General features: G+C 43.7%; 2 protein-coding genes across 2 annotated transcripts in view; both read left to right on the top strand.

Annotated features, from left to right (window-relative positions):
- LOC306913852 (uncharacterized protein) overlaps window positions 1–1,950 on the top strand; it is a gene marked incomplete at its 3' end in the record, with an annotated part of 5,969 nt that extends 4,019 nt beyond the window's left edge. Inside the window, exons 5-6 of the mRNA XM_079490664.1 lie at window positions 1,166–1,471; window positions 1,936–1,950. Coding sequence (XP_079346790.1) covers window positions 1,166–1,471; window positions 1,936–1,950 — 321 coding nt within the window. The remainder of the gene's footprint in view (window positions 1–1,165; window positions 1,472–1,935) is intronic.
- Window positions 1,951–4,465: 2,515 nt separating this feature from the next.
- On the top strand, window positions 4,466–17,180 carry LOC306913930 (methyltransferase N6AMT1-like). Its single transcript, XM_079490766.1, has 6 exons — window positions 4,466–4,849; window positions 11,072–11,158; window positions 12,292–12,382; window positions 13,490–13,573; window positions 14,998–15,139; window positions 15,774–17,180. Exons 1-6 carry the CDS (start codon window positions 4,704–4,706, stop codon window positions 15,944–15,946), a joined length of 723 nt encoding a protein of 240 aa, XP_079346892.1. The 5' UTR covers window positions 4,466–4,703; the 3' UTR covers window positions 15,947–17,180.
- Window positions 17,181–17,390: the final 210 nt, after the last annotated feature.

Below are 17,390 nucleotides of genomic sequence, written 5' to 3'. Positions count from 1 at the left end.
TGCGTGCGTCATAAAAAATCAGACCATATGCCTTATGCTGTATACCACAACGTTACTACTATTCCAATAGTAATTAATTTGTATAATAAATATGGTATCTCACTCATAAAACATGTGTTAACTAAAATCACTGTAATAATAATATTCACAACAAAGACCATCATAAAATCAGCGTACAGAAGACAAATACATAGATAAGTAGAACATCACATTACAAAAATAAACCTTTTGCTCTGTGGACCACAGTACCAGCTCTGTGTCTCTCACACACTACCTTCTGCTGTAGTCTGAAAACCCACCTCAATTCAGACTCCATCTTATCTTATATCTCTATCTTATTAGCCCGTAGCACTTGCCCTAGCCTGGATGACCTAACCTTACAGGTGTATGCACAGGCTAAGCTTATGTAATTTAGATAGTAAGTATACTCATAGTTTCATTGTACATATATTCTACTGTTAGGCGGTTCTTAGCTCCCATATGATTCTTGCTTACTATAAATCACTCTGGATTAAGTCTGCTAAATGCCTAAATTGTAATTGTACAGTACCATGGTGACAAATACAACAACTCAACAATTAGTCTCAAAGGGTATAGTTTCCTGTTGTTGTGGTTTGGACGCTTCAGACCTCCAGCTCTGAACAAAGTCACATGACCTGATGTATGACATGATAGGCTATAGGGCAGAAGTTCTCAAACATCTTGGTCTCAGCAGCAGGTCGCCTCTGTAAATAACCTTTTCATCCACGAAGCCACCTGAATTATGAATTACATTGTTACTTTTTAGAATATTAATGGTACGCAAATATAAACATTTCCCCCTACAGTACTGTATGTCACGAGGAAAACTGGAGAGAATAACAGTTTCCATTAGACTGAAAATAACCTTTATATTTGGTGTTGCACTTAGACCCCAGCATCCCTATTCCGGGGGGAACATTCACCAAAAATAGTCGATCTACAAACTCAGCTTGTAGATCTGCTATTTTTGGTGAAGAGACTATGTGTACTGTAGACTGAAAAAGAACACACAATGCTCTGGTCCAGAGCTAACACTATGGACCCGAGATAACGCTATGTACCCGAGATAACCAGCCCGATTCCACGGGACGGTTGCCACCCCTTGTCTCAGGTCTCAGCTGTCGTCCTGTGTCGATCCGTTCAGGGAAGCAGTGAGAATCCTCTTCGGAACCGGGCCCTCCCTCCGCTCCCTGCGCCCGCCATCCAGACTCAAGTCCACAACCAAACCCAGATCCATGTCCAGAACCACAACCAGACCCAGACTCAAGTCCAGAACCAGACCCAGACCCAGAGCCAGACATCTCAGCCAATAGGTTTTGATCCCTCCAAGCTGTACGCCAAGATCAAAGTGGACCTGCTGTACGGCCGACTGTGGAAGAGCTACCAGGGTTCAGCTAGGACCGCCTCGACCCAAACGACACCATCACAGCCATCACCACAACACAACAGGGTAAATATAATATATATCTGGACCAAAACATCAGAAACCACAACACGGGGTGAATATGTATGAACTATATCTGTAAACAGTAGAATTTTGTCAGAATGTATTGAGAGGACGGCCCCTTGATATGCCTATATATCTCATTTTAGAGTGGGTCCTATGCACAGGTAAAACATTACATACACTACAGGGCAGCTACACAATAAGATAGTACACAATACACAGTAAGCGAGGTAGAGACGGAGACAGACAGTGTAGTGGCTCAGTAATCTAGGATCACAGATAAACAAGAACCTAGAATCAGTCTAAAGTTTCAACAATACCATATAATATAAAATCATACAAATCTGTACTATAGGATCTGTCTAAATAACATACTAAATTAAATGTTATGATGTACGATCGGTCGGGAGGGGATGGACGTGCACTGCTGACCATTGGGAAATCTGGGACAACTCCCGAACGGCCAGTCCAGTCCAGGCTGAACCAAGCCAGCTGTTTTAGGAAAAAAACTAAATTAAGATATATATTTTATATAGGCCTATATGATTCGGCGGCACGCCTTCCCCAGGCTGAATTAGAGACCAAATCACTGTCACCGTTCATCGGTTAGTATTTGGGTCTGCAAAGATGTCAACGTACGGCCAAAGGGAGTCTCCAACTCCAACTGAATTATAGAATTAGAGGCCCAGCACGTCTACGTCTACTACTACTACTACTACTACTACTACTACTACTACTACTAATACTAATAATTCTCTCGTCAGTCTCTCCTTGGAGAACTTGGTGCGGTCCAGGAGGTGGAAGACAGACCTTCAGAGTCACAGACTGGTTCAGTGGAGCCTGACACTCCACAGAACCGCCACTTCCACTCTGAAGACTCAGACCTCGGACCTCCACAGAACCGCCACTTCCACTCTGAAGACTCAGACCTCGGACCTCCACAGAACCGCCACTTCCACTCTGAAGACGCAGACCTCGGACCTCCACAGAACCGCCACTTCCACTCTGAAGACGCAGACCTCGGACCTCCACAGAACCGCCACTTCCACTCTGAAGACGCAGACCTCGGACCTCCACAGAACCGCCACTTCCACTCTGAAGACGCAGACCTCGGACCTCCACAGAACCTAAATGGATCCAATGTAGTTCTTATTTAAGTGTTATGGGTTCAATGTCTATCAAGATGCGAGCCCATTGGGTTACATTAATTAAACTATTGGTTGAATATGTTGGCTGTTATTTTACAAAATACCAATGCGCATGTACAGTAAGCATATGCACGCACGCACGCACGTGAACTAAGGGTGACCAGGCCTTTGCGGCGGTGTTTCTGGTAATATTATTATCTCCACCAGCCGAAGGCATGGGGAGAGTATGTTTTGCACTCCGTCTGTGTGTCCGTCCGTCCGCCCGATGAACCTCTGCCCCACATTTTCCAGAACGGCCTGGTATAGCGCCACCATGAGGCAGCTTTTCACCTTTTTTACCTATAACTGCACCGATCTGCGTTGCATGCACACTCCCTAGAGGCCAAGGAAAAGGCCAAGGACAAACCAGGAGTAACCTGATATTACTCCTCCAGATTCTGTCTAAAAATCCCGCAAATCCTAAAGTAAGTATCTATTAGTCATGTGCTCAAGACGGATCTGTCCGATATTTCATATTCCATCCTAATTGGCTAACATTGGCTTTTGCAGGATTGGCCCGTTTTGAACAAAAAGCCTCAAATCATGAACGCAGCGTGTAATTTATGTGAAAGCTTTCACGCACTTTCCTACTAGGCTGAGGAGTATATCACATTGGCCTGTTATAGCGCCACCAACACGTAGGTTGGATTTTTGCTAAACACATTTTTGGAACAAAATGCCTCAAATCATCCAATTGCCATCAAGAAGAAATGCCACCCTTTTCACATTGGCCTATTATAGCGCCACCAGGAGGCCACAACCTGACCTGTCCTGGTGGAGAACACTTTTCTAGTTGTCCACTCATTTTGTATGTCTGTGGCTAAATGGAATTTTTACAAAAATGTCCACTACAAGTCAGAATGGCAATGGTGACCCCTGCCTATGTCTTCATTGTTGCTTTTGTTTGATGTTTAATTCTCTGTGTTGTTATTCATGGATTCACTGATTTTGCCTGATTCACTGGTGTTTTTTGCCATTACTTTAATGTTTTATGCTTCTGCTTTTCAGTTTTCTTTAATGCTCTGTAAACACTTTGAGCTACATTTCATGTCATGAAAGGTGCTATACAAATAAAGTTTATTATAATCACATTATGACTATGATTATGATTATTATTTGATGTGCAGTTCTGCTGTCTGAGCTATGGCGTTCTATTGATAGTACGTTGTGCATGTTTATAAGAATTGCACTGCAGCATACCGTAGATTGGAGTTCATAGTCTCTGCATTTTAGGTTCCACACAAAACTATTTCTCAGTTTTTGTTTTAGTTCCTTGAACTAAAACACTAGTAGTACTAGTAGTATTAGTAATTGTAGTAATCATGTGTGGCCAGGAGATGGCAGCCAAGTAAATCTTTTGATGATAGTCTTAAAACTGTCACTAACCCCCTTTCTTGGCCATAATTAACTAGTTAAAGGTATCGTATGTGATTGTATTTGTTAAAATAAGTGTTATTAGCACATACGTGTTAACACCGGTAGCCTCTATATTCTGATAATAAGCATTGCTTGTGTGTGTGTGTGTGTGTGTGTGTGTGTGTGTGTGTGTGTCTCATATAGTTATAATGCATCAGCGTGCAATACACCTCCCAACCGACAGGAGCGCGTAGAAAGCCTATGGCGGAAAAAACAGAAAATGGCCACCCATGTGATTAAAATGCTTTTTATTGAACAATAGGGAAGATACGGGTACTTATATCCACCCGCGGAGAATTGTAACATCCGTGGCTCTGGGGTGAGAACTTTATATTTGAAACCTGAACGTTCATGTAGACGTGTGGGTTATAAATGGAGGAAGTGCAAACACTAGGTTGAAGTTCCGCCATGACGAGCGTTACTTAGTCATCAACTTGCGACGGGCGTCGTCGTTGACGCAACACAACGCGACGGACAGAAACAACAACACAACATTAGCACTGACTACTGTACCATGTGTTGGCTTATTATTGTTGTAAACAACGTGTTATTATAGTTGATGTTTAGAATGTCATGAACAGTGCCGACCCCCGAGTGAAGCGTCTGTCTCTGTGTAGTGTTTGCGTTACGACATGTCGGGTGGTGGAGGTGGTTATCCCACGCCGCTGTACTCCCACGCGGGTCGTGGGGACTTTGAGGAGGTTTACGAGCCGGCGGAGGACTCCTTCCTCCTGATCGACGCCCTGGAGCGAGATGCGCGCACTCTACAACAGTTACGGTAAGCAAGAGTATTGTTTTCATTGTAGTATTGAAGTTTGCAGAATTACAGTTTGCGGTTTGCAGAATTACAGTTCATTTCAAGCACAACTCAATACAAAAACTGTTAACCCCCCCCCCCCCCCACACACACACACACCCCTTTCCCCCCTCACTGTATATGTTTCTTTTCCCTTTTTACCTCCTTTATGATGAATTCCTGTTCTGTTCTTTGAACTTGATAGAAGTGTCTATTTGTACGTCTCTAAATGTTTTGATGAATTGAACAAGGTGGGCCCTCTTGTAAACAAGTGTAATGCTTTATTGGGTCGTCCACTCACAGTTAACAGTCTTTGTATTGAGTTGTACTGTAATTCTGCAAACTGTTAATACATATTTCAATCAATCAATCAACACTGTGAGTGGACGACCCAATGAAGCACTACACTTAGGCCCTTTCCCAATTCCTTTTTTAACCCTACCCCTCAGCCCTTGCCCCTTGTCCCTACATAATGAGTGTCAAGGGGTAGGGGGATAAATCATCACCCTAGGAATTGGAACGTCCCTAAATATTGAACGTCCCTTGTAGATATTGATATATTGATATACAACCTGTTCTCAGAAAATAGCTGATCTGCAAGCTCACTACAGGCCAGTGGTCCCCAAACTTTTTCATGTCAAGGACCCCCAAATTGACACGAATTAGCCCGCAGACCCCCATTTGAAGAGATATGCCAGGGACCCCATAGTTTTACGAATCTAGCAGTGTCACGGACCACCAGTGTGACATGCATTAGTCCATGGACCCCCATTTGATGGCATTTCTGTCTCTGGGATCCCCAATTTATATTGTAAAATCAATGTTAATTAACTCTGAGTGTACAAATGGACCCTTATGGATGGGTCCATTTGGTTCCAAACTATCATTTAGCTGGGGACCCCCTGGAAGTCTCAAGGACCCCTGGGGGTCCCCATAACCCACTTTGGAAACCACTGCTATAAGCTGTAGATCGGCTATTTTGGGAGAAGAGATGGAACGTAAATATAACATGGCTGTGGTTATGATGAAATAAATATATTGTAATTTTGTCTCATCTTGATAGCCCACCAGAATGTAATTCAGCTAGATATAGCTCATTCTGACACCTGCTCAGTTGTACCTGATTCATTGATTATTGTATTAACAGTTTGTATAGAATGGGTACAGTTATATATCATATAGCCTACAGGGTTAGAACTAGAAAAAGTGCCCTTCTGGGTACAGGTCTCCACCAGGAGGATGTTTTGTGTGTGTGTGTGTGTGTGTGTGTGTGTGTGTGTGTGTGTGTGTGTGTGTGTGTGTGTGTGTGTGTGTGTGTGTGTGTGTGTGTGTGTGTGTGTGTGTGTGTGTGTGTGTGTGTGTGTGTGTGTGTGAGACGCGGCTTGGCCTGTTGTAGCGCCACCATGAGGCTGATTTGAAAACTGTCAAGTGGCATTTCTTCCTCAGCCTAGTGGGAATATGCATGCACAGTTTCACCGCAATCGGATGCTGCGTTGAGTAATTGTGGCAATTTGTACAAAACGGGTACAAAGCGGGCTACTCCTGAAAGGTTTAGAAGCCAATCGTAGTCAATGAAGGGGGATTATGAAAAATCAAACAAACGCGTCTTGATCACATGACTATGGAGAGCATGTGTACCGATTTGCGTGAAATTTGGATAAAATCTGAAGGTGTAATATTAGAAAATGTGTTTTACATATGTTGGCCTCCTGGTGGCGCTATAAAGAGCAGATGTGAAAAATTCCAGGCAAAGGTTTTTCCTTGGCCTCTAGGGAGTTGGCATACAAAGTTATCCACAGATCCGTGCAGTTAGAGGTAAAAACACTTTTCGGCGAGTTATAGCGCCACCATGAGGCTGAGTTGAAAATGTTCACGTGGCATTTCTTCCTCGACCTAGTGGGAATGTGCGTGCACAATTTCACGGAAATCACACGATGTGTCCATGATTTGCAGCATTTTGTTTGAAACTGAGCACTCCTGCAAACTTTGAAAGCCAATCTTAGCCAATCTGGATGGAGTCTGAGAAATCTGAAAGACCCGTTTTGTTGAATGGCTCTAGAGAGACTGTGTACCAATTTGCGTGATGTTTGGACAAAATCTGTAGGTGTACCGTCCAAAAACTTGTTTTGCACAAAGCGGCCTCCTGGTGGCGCTATAACAGGCCGTTCTGGAAATTCTGGGGCAGAGGTTCATCGTTGGCATCCAGGGAGTGTGTGTGCAAAATTTGACATCGACCAGGTTAACGGTGCCGGAGATTAGCTGTTCACAGACGGACGGACACACAGACACACGGACGGACGGACGGACGGACGGACACACGGACACACGGACGGACGGACGGAGTGCAAAACATACTCTCTCCCCATGCCTTCGGCCTGGTGGAGACAAAAAGGAAAAACAATTTACAGTATAGAAAGAAGGGGCTGTGGTCACTGTGTTCATTGTTGTCTCCACCAGGCCGAAGGCATGGGGAGAGAGTATGTTTTGCACTCCGTCCGTCCGTCCGTCCGTGTGTCCGTCCGTCCGTCCGTGTGTCCGTCCGTCCGTCTGTGAACAGCTAATCTCTGGCACCGTTGGCTTGATCACAGCCATACTCTGCACACACACTCCCTGGATGCCAGAGCTGAACCTCTGCTCCAAAGTTTTCACATTGGCCTGTTATAGCGCCACCAGGAGGCCGCTTTGTGCAAAACAAATGTTTTGACAGTACACCTACAGATTTTGTCCAAACATTACGCAAATTGGTACACAGTCTCTCTAGAGCCATTCAACGAAACGGGTCTTTCAGATTTTTCAGACTCCATCCTGATTGGCTACGATTGGCTTCCAAAGTTCGCAGGAGTGCTCCGTTTCAAACAAAATGCTGCAAATCATGAACACATCGTGTGATTTCCGTGAAATCTTGCACGCACATTCCCACTAGGCCGAGGAACAAATGCCACTTGAATATTTTCAACTCAGCCTCATGGTGGCGCTATAACTGGCCGATTTGTGTTTTTACCTATAACTGCACCGATCTGTGTCAAACCATGTATGCACACTCCCTAGAGGCCAAGGAAAAACCTTTGCCTGGAATTTTTCCCATCTGCTCTTTATAGCGCCACCAGGAGGCCAACATATGTAAAACACATTTTCTAATATTACTCCTTCAGATTTCATCCAAATTTCACGCAAATGCTCTCCATAGTCATGTGATCATGTGATTTGTTTGATTTCTCATAATTATCCATCCTGATTGGCTACGATTGGCTTCTAAAGTTTTCAGGAGTAGCCCGTTTTGTACCCGTTTTGTACAAATCGCCACAACTCCTCAACGCAGCGTCCGATTGCGGTGAAACTGTGCATGCCTATTCCCACTACTAGGCTGAGGAAGAAATGCCACTTGACAGTTTTCAAATCAGCCTCATGGTGGCGCTACAACAGGCCAAGTTGCGTCACACACACACACACACACACACACACACACACACACACACACACACACACACACACACACACACACACACACACACAAAAACCCCAAATAAACATGTTTATATTACTCCTTAACATTTTTCCAAACATCACACACACTCCTATCCTCCTGGTGGAGACCTGTGCCCAGAAGGGCACTTTTTCTAGTTTTTAATATCATTAAGAACAGTCATTTTCTATCATGTCCTATGACAAGTCGTGGTATGCTACATATGATCATATGAATGACAATGTTTCAAATTCAACAACATTTAGGACAATGAAAATGTCATCGTGATTCATCTCCATCCAATGTACAGGCTGTACAGCAGCTTGCAGTCTGTTCCATAGCTGGTTTGCTTGGGGGAAAAAACAACACCATTGCTAATTAGTTATGTAACTTTTGCAACTTGTGGGGATTAGCATAACATTGGTCATGATAAAACCATACCAGCTTTCACTGCAGCGAGTAGCCAACGTTATGCAGCGACAGCGTTATGTAGGTACAGTAGGCTATTTCACGGCTTTTAAGAGCTCCAAAACTGCAGAATGTTGACATATCGTGGTCTGGGGGGTCGGACTGATGCCTGATAGTTAAAGGGATAGTTCAGATTTTTTTAACTTAAGTTGTATGAAATACTTGCCATTAATATAGTGGTTGCAACTGTATTAATTGATTGCCCGAGTCCCATGGTGGGAGTTCTGCTCTGGTTTTGGTCAATATTAAGTAGTTCCGGTCATTTTGTGGGGGGCACTGGGGCCACGCAGTAAAAGTAAATGAATCCACAAAACGAACGTAATTTGTATTGTTGACCTATTTCTAAAATATTAGCGCGACTTTCGTTCAACTTTGACCCCTCTATCACATGGAACTATTTTTTGGGCGTAGTGATATGGACACAAAAAACATAGTTCTGTGTGATAGAGGGGTAAAAAAAGAACGGAAGTTGCACTAATATTTTAGAAATAGGTCAACAATACAAATGACGTTAGTTTTGTGGATTAATTTACTTTTACTGCGTGGCCCCCAGTGCCCCCCACAAAATCACCGGAACTACTTGATATTTCACCAAAACCAGAGCAGAACTCCCCCCACAGGACTCGGGCAATCAATTAATACAGTTGCAACCACTATATTAATGGCAAGTATTTCATACAACTTAAGTTAAAAAAATCTGAACTATCCCTTTAAGCTAGTTTGCATCCGAGTTGTTCCACCGGGGCACCGGCGGTAAATAAAAAATAAAAAAGCGCCGATGCCAAATGAATGGTTAATGTTACCGTAACGTTGTATGAATGCAACGCCGTAGCATATCGTTAGTTCAAGTGAGGTAACGTTAACCTTTGCTAGAGATTGCGATATTTTTGGCGATGCAGATTGTTAACACATTCAAATAATATTGGTTATTATCATATTCTTCCATAATAAAGGACGAAAAAGGCGTCTTACTTCCCTTCGTTTGAAGGGGATCCTAACCCTCGCCCTCGGCCCTAACCCTCGCTCCAAAGAGAATTGAGAAAACCCTTCCTCCTCACGTGAATGCGCATCAGCAAGGGGAAGGGCTAAGGGCCATGGAGAAGGGGGGAATTGGGAAAGGGCCTAAGTCTGGTCGCGATGTCCCTTGGTTTGAAGGGGATCCTAACCCTCGCCCTCGGCCCTAACCCTCGCTCCAAAGAGAATTGAGAAAACCCTTCCTCCTCACGTGAACGCGCATCAGCAAGGGGAAGGGCTAAGGGCCATGGAGAAGGGGGGAATTGGGAAAGGGCCTTATTTACAAGAGGGTCCACCTTGTTCAATTCATCATAACATTTAGAGACATACAAATATACACTTCTAAAAAACAGGAAATCATCATAAAGGAGGTAACATGGGAAAAGAAAACATACAGTGAGGGGGAAAAGGGTGGCATTCAACCTGTGGTCCTTGAGGGGGCTCCAGGTGGTCCGTGGCGTGGTGGTCTCCAGCTAAATGATGGAGAGTTGAGTTGGTAACAATGGTAAGTAACCAAATGGAGTGGACCCTTATGCCTTTTAGATCTTTGACTTTGACATCTGCAATGTTTAACAATACCCAAAAGGGTATTGTTCAATTTTACACTCAAGAGTTGCATTGTCAAACATCTGCATTACTTAATTTACAAAAAGTCTACACAATTAGAGAATGTAGAATTGATATTTTGATCGTTTGCCAACAGCATGAAATTGCACAGTAACAATTTCTTTGGGACTGAGAGGCTATAAATGTCATCAAGTAGTGACTGGTCCTTGGCTCTAAAGAAATGCACAATAAATAATGGGCCTGATATTAAAATGGTTGAAAAACCACTGCTGTACAACAGATCAGTCATTCTCTCAAACGTTGTCATTTTAAGGACCCCCCCGCTGCAGTTTGGTAGGCCTATGCATTTATGGACACCCATGACTTTAGTCTTTAGTTGAGAGTGCACTGCATTTGTCATTATATATGTCAGAGTTACAGATCTGTAAGGGTCCATTTTGTTCCAAGCTATCAATCATTTTAACTGAGGGACCGGGTGGGACCCCTTGAAAAACCCTCCCAAGGACCCTCACTTTGAGAACCACTGCTGTAGATCTCTCTCACTCACTCACTCACTCACTCACTCATTCACTCACAATTATTTGATAGTTTGCAGTAGAATGCGGTGAAAGAAAGTCTTGTTGTGTTTGCCTGACTCGAGGCTATCAGGTTAAAATTGTGATGTTTTACCTTCAATGTCCCTTCTTTCCCAGGCCGTCTGTGTGTGTGGAGGTGGGTAGTGGATCGGGAGTCGTGTCTGCTTTCCTAGCCTCGGTGGTGGGCTCTTCGGCATTATACCTGTGAGTTCTATCAATGCAGCCTTCAAGAGATGTACCGACAGTGGTGGAAGTACTTTTATTTTATTTTATTTACTTAAGTAAAAGTACCAATAGAGTCTACTTTCTAGCCCATAGAACCCCATTGTGAACCCGGGACATGTTAAGTACACCAACGTTTTATGTTAGAAATGTTTAGTATGGGTCCCCAGCATGTAGAAACTGCCGGATGCTAACTTGCATATGTTGAGCAATTTTCATAATTGGCACAATTAGCTTTAATGACTATAATCACATATATGGACAATATTTCAGCCGATAGTCCCAGGCCTTATGCATATTTTCGTGCTAATCAGTCTTTAAAGCACCACATTTGGCCCAGATGTAGCCCAGGGCATGCTCTACTGATTTAGCTAGGGTGCCCGAGCCGGCAACCTTCAGGTTTGCCATAGCGGCCAAATCCAATATGGCCGCCGCCCGCCACCAAAAACGATGATCTACAAATGCAAACTTGGTTTCTATTTCATGTTTTCTGAACATTTCAAACATGTTGGAATGCTTATCATTACGATTGGGTGTGTCTGGAACCCTAATTTGCATATTTCCAAGATGCCGTCTATTAGTCTACTTGCCAGCCCATAGAGCCCCATTGTGAACACGGACATGTTGAGTACACCAACGTTTTATGTTAGAAATGTTGAGTATGGGTCCCCAGCATGTAGAAACTGCCGGATGCTAACTTGCATATAAGCAAGTTGCATAATCTTATTGCCTAATGGCCTGGTATGGCGCTGATAGCCTAATGTACCGTATGTATATAATGTAACCATCCCGTGGCGCGCTCTGCCTGCATGCCTCTGGGCTGCCTGTCAGCCTGTGTCACTCGATGCGTTTAGTAGAAAGCAGGCAGAGTCGGCCACAACTCCGTTGTGGTCTGGAAGCGTCATTCAAAACGTGAACGGGGGGAGCTACCTGGTTCTTCTTCTTGTATGTGGGTGACTGGTCTATCTGGCAGTCCGTTACCGCCACCTAGCGACATTATAGCGTGTGCGTTCTCGTGGGGTCAATAAAAAATGAGAACGCAACGGGACTTTTCTCTGGCGACCGTTCTCATGTCAAGGTGGTCTCAAGTCCCTGGCCTGTCTGTCTTCCTGCAGGTGCACTGACCTGAACCCCGCTGCAGCACAGTGCACAGAGAGGACGGCTTGCTGTAACCACGTCCCTCTGCAGCCCGTTATTACAGACCTGGTAATGCATGCATATATACTGTACTCTCACACACAGGCACTTCGATGCCATTACAGGAGTCATCGCCATGCTGACTTGTGAAAAAAAAAATGCCACAGACATACAAAATGAGACAATAAGATTACCAGAAATGCATAAAGAGATGGCCCTGAATGACCATAACTGTCAGGTTTGTAACTCTGAGAGTGTTCAAAGTAACGTTTGTACACTCTCAGAGTTATGGGGCTCCTGGCAAATAATACATTTGAGATTGAGAACCACTGGTGCTGCTAGTGAACTCCCAGTGTGCCATAAATCAGTGTCGTACATATTCTGAAGAAAACCTGGAGACTTGACATTCAGAAATTGGGCCTTTCAAAAAATAGATGTGTGATCATATGATCAAACTAAAAACATTATAATGGTGTGTGAAAAAAAACAACTAAAACTGGCCAAGGATAGGGCCAAGTCTTGTCACACGCATGTCTGTATAGGGACATATTGTGGACCCCTGTTCCATTATTATAAACTATACTTTTATGTTTGGGGCCTTTGGGGGGGTTCCATTAGAAGGATGATTATTTTATTTTTTTTGGTGACTCAATGTTTATACCTTTTTCAAATGTTACACAGGGAAAATAGAAGATGAATGTAAAATGCCACATCTTTACTAATTACCGATGAATTTATTGTATCGTTTGTATTGTGTTTTTCTGTATTGTTTTGTACTGTACTGTGTTAACTTTTTGTCTTGTTTTTGTATTTGCATTTTTCCTGTGTGACATTTGAAATGGGTATAAACCCACGCTGAGTAGAGCAATGGGTCACTGATTGTTCTGTTACTGCAGGTGGAGAGTCTCAGGCTGAGTAGAGCAATGGGTCACTGATTGTTCTGTTACTGCAGGTGGAGAGTCTCAGGCTGAGTAGAGCAATGGGTCACTGATTGTTCTGTTACTGCAGGTGGAGAGTCTCAGGCTGAGTAGAGCAATGGGTCACTGATTGTTCTGTTACTGCAGGTGGAGAGTCTCAGGCTGAGTAGAGCAATGGGTCACTGATTGTTCTGTTACTGCAGGTGGAGAGTCTCAGGCTGAGTAGAGCAATGGGTCACTGATTGTTCTGTTACTGCAGGTGGAGAGTCTCCTGCCCAGGCTGAGTGGACAAGTGGACGTTCTGTTGTTCAACCCTCCCTACGTGGTCACGCCTTCGGAAGAGGTCGGCATTGGGCAACCGGTCGTTGATTTTGACTGCAAACTTAAATGTGTTTTTGTTTTAGTCGTGGTCTTTTTGAGTGGTGCAAACCACTCCAACAACTGGCTGTGTACCCGTGTACCCGTGTTTGTTCGTACCAAAAAAACGAGCATGGTTGCTATGGTTAGTATGTGACGTCACTGACATCACAGATATCACGTCAGAGTGATATTATGTCTCCTTTCCCTATTTTAGTTTTAAAAAGAACCATCGTAACCAAGTTTAGAGAGAAGCAGTTGGGTGGTTTTAAATGTAGTTGCACCACTCAGTTCACACGGGTGTGATTTTTAAATAACATTTACTACATTTGGGTTCAGTCACATTTCAGTCATCTGAAATGTCTAGTTTTAGTCGAATATATGACATGCAATCTTTGTCGACTAAATCTACAGTTGATTTTTGTCGACTAATATGTGTTTTGGTGGGCCTTGAAGACGTCATTGAAGGCGTCGTTTAGACTTGGTTTCATGCTGAAAATAGCCGATCTACAAGCTCACAACGCGTCGTAGAGCAAAGCGTTGTGAGCTTGCAGATCTGCTATTTTCAGCATGCATACAATGACTTGTCTTTTAGTTCTACTGGATCTCTTCTCCACTAGTCGCTCCCTAAAAGTTTAGTCTAGTTTTCATTTGTTGTCAATATATTTAGGCTTGGTTTTAGTCAACATGGCTTAGTTTTAATTTAGTTTTCAAAAGTGAAAAAAGGTAGTCGATGAACATTTTTCTACCTTTTTCGTCAATTCCATTATTATTTCACCAGCAGCATCCTAGATAATTTAGGATGACTATTCGCATCGTACGTTTTCAACGGACCCCTTGGTGGTCCCCGCCGCCAGACCTTGAGAGAAATGCTGATGCAATAATGTTCTTATGTTTTGCACGCAGGACATATCACCCCTCGACTAGATAGCAGAAATACTATCTGATTTAATGCATTTCTGATACAGTGTGATATTATTGCGATGTATGTCGGACATTACTAACCCTAACCCTATACCTCACAGGGAAGCCACGGGTGAGTCTTAACCGGCCATGTATGTCGGACTCCGTCACGTCTATAACTTTACTTTACCGGCAAAAATAAGTTGTTTGCGGTTGGCACAAAAATAGTGGCGCAAGATATAGATTCTATAGCGTTCGATATAGAATCATATAGATAATCATTCGATACCAGGAGGTGTGGGTTGGGAGTCTAATGATTAGCGAGGCACGCCACTGAGGCTGGTGCTGAGATGGGGCATTCTGGTCTGTATTAGAATAATATGACAGCGCCCAACTCATGTAAAAAGAAAGCCCCGACCAGGCAGTGGGGGAGGGCTCCCCTCCCCATATTTCTGGCAGATACTGTATAGTTGAGGGGTGACTTATCCATTCTGCTTATGTTTTCAGGTCAGCAGTAAAGGCATAGAGGCCTCCTGGGCCGGCGGGAGGCGGGGTCGAGAGGTGACCGACAGGTTTCTACCCATGGTACCTCAGCTGCTGTCCAATCGGGGCATGTTTTACCTCGTCACCATAGCAGAGAATGATCCAGGTGGGTGTTGGGTGTTTTTTCCTTATCTTGAAAGTGTGAGAACTACTGATTTAGAAGGCATTTGTAGAATTGCCCTCTGGACTTTAAGGGCCATTTCACTGCTGGAAGAAACTGCAATCACTCAAGCATCATTAAAATAAGATCTGGTTGCAAAAGGGGTAAAGTGGCCCTTTAACATATTTGATGCTTTTGACCAGTATTGTCCTATCAAATAAAAACGCTTGGTTCTCAGGACGAGTATACTCGTTCTAAGGCGTTTTATATCGATATAAGAAAGCCTTGCTGTTTTCCATTTTTGGAATCGCTCTGGTTGCTAGGCCTGGTTGCTAGGGCCCCGCCTGCACCTTTTTTGCGCACGCACATCCATTAGCTTCTGTTTTAGCCACGGTCTTTAGACACAGTTTTCTCGTAAACTACGGCGCTGTCCGTGGTGTTAATCAAATCGAGCTCATTTCAGATTTAACGGTGCATCGCATGCTACATGCATTTAAGCTAGCGAGAAAACGAAAGTGCGTCATGGCACCCAAGCGCTACCACTTTTGGCCACAAGGTGTTAATAGAATTGAATCATGCAGCACAGTGACTACTGCGTGTACGGGAGGTTATAAAGTGTTGGTGTTCTTTCTTTCACCAGAGGAGATCGTCTCTCTGCTGGAGAAGTCTGGGCTCACAGGCGTCTCATGTTTGTCTAGGAGAGCTGGCAACGAGAGACTGTCTGTCCTGCGCTTCCACAGAACCCACACAGCCCTGACTGGAGCAAATACTGTACCTCGCCATGAACTCAACCTGCAACCCACAGAGCCCTGACTAGTTTTCATTTGACCAATCAGAACCTCAATAACTTACTCGATCGGTTGTGGAGCGACGGGATTATCTGGCATTCCTCCACTCTGTTTTCTCTCTCTTTCGCAATATTAGCTGACGGATTCTGAATGCGCAAGTCAGGGCAGCAGGAGAGCAGCTTGATAAAGAGAGCTCTTCCGGGAGTTTTTACCAATGTTGTCCTCCAGCTCTAGGTCCAGATATGGTTCTTCCCGATCAGGCAAAGTGCCAACCCAGCGGGTATTCCCAGTAGCCAATGACACCTCAACCACAGAGTGGACACCCAGGACCATGGGATGAGTGTCGAGCGCTGGTACTGCCAATGGAGCATCAGTGTCCATTCTCTCTGCCTCTAAACCTTCAGGAACCTTCCTTCACCTTAACCCATTTAGGCCTGACGTCTTCTAAATCCTGACAGTTTTCTGAAATACCTATGTTTCTATATCAGTGGTGCTCAATATTTCATGTCAAGGACCCCAAAAATTATATGTATTTGGCGGCCGACCCCCATCTGAAAATATGTAGTTCCAGTGACCCCCTGGAAGCAAAGATTTGAGTTAAAAACGTTCACTGTGAAATATATTCAAAGATTTGCACCACATGTTCACGATTTTTCAAAAATAGCAGACCTACAAGCTCTGAGCTTGTATATCTGCTATTTTTCAAGAGCTAAAGTATAAAAGGCTTAAAACACCAAAAGGGGTTCTCGCCCCCAAAATGTGTTAAAAACACAATTCAACCTCCGTCTCCCCTCCTCTCTCCCCGTTCTTATCCTTGTCTGTAGGGAGCTTGGTAGGCCAGCTGCCCACACTGCGTGCACTGCTGGGGCGTTCTGAGAGGAGGTCAGTGATGTCCAGTCGTAAAGAGGGGATGATCTTGTCAAACATTCTGAACTTCTTGCCAAATTGAGGCATCTGGAGGATTATAATTATGACAGACAGTGTAGAAAAAATGTGCTATTTTATCATGGTCCTTTAAAACCTGGCATGTAACAAAAAATAATAATACATTATTAAAGTTGTGTAATGTCTTTAATATTAGATCTACAAGCCCACAACTTGCTTACTTATAAGTACCAAGTAACATTACTCAAAATTAAAGAATGTTTCAATTCATATAGAGGACTTTGCGACCATTGGGTAATCATTATTTTTTCATTAGCATTAATTCGTTTACACGGACTGGCAAAAATAAATGTGAGCACTGGCTGCAACCTCTAGCAGAGTGCTTTAGTCTTATTTTGAAGAATGTTTCTGTCTCTGTGAAAGTTGTCTCCATGTTTAGATGTTTTATTGCGATTGCAGGTCGCATTTACTATGAAATTGTGCATTTCCTGTCAGTCAGTTGTTTGGCATGACCATCACCATATATGGTCATGCCTCTGACATCAATTTGGCCAGCAACTCTGTGTGTGTGTGTGTGTGTGTGT

The sequence above is a fragment of the Electrona antarctica genome (genome assembly GCF_951216825.1).
Source record: "Electrona antarctica genome assembly, chromosome: 21".
Lineage (NCBI taxonomy): Eukaryota > Metazoa > Chordata > Actinopteri > Myctophiformes > Myctophidae > Electrona > Electrona antarctica.
The sequence above is the reverse complement of the archived record's forward strand: the minus strand, read 5'-3'. Positions and strand labels throughout refer to the sequence as shown.

Excerpts from the sequence above, each read along its gene's own strand:
- LOC306913930 (XM_079490766.1), top strand. The coding sequence starts at position 4,704 with ATGTCGGGTGGTGGAGGTGGTTATCCCACGCCGCTGTACTCCCACGCG. Across the intron at positions 12,383-13,489 it reads AGCCCGTTATTACAGACCTG|GTGGAGAGTCTCCTGCCCAG; the intron begins GTAATGCATGCA and ends CTGTTACTGCAG. Across the intron at positions 15,140-15,773 it reads CATAGCAGAGAATGATCCAG|AGGAGATCGTCTCTCTGCTG; the intron begins GTGGGTGTTGGG and ends TTCTTTCACCAG.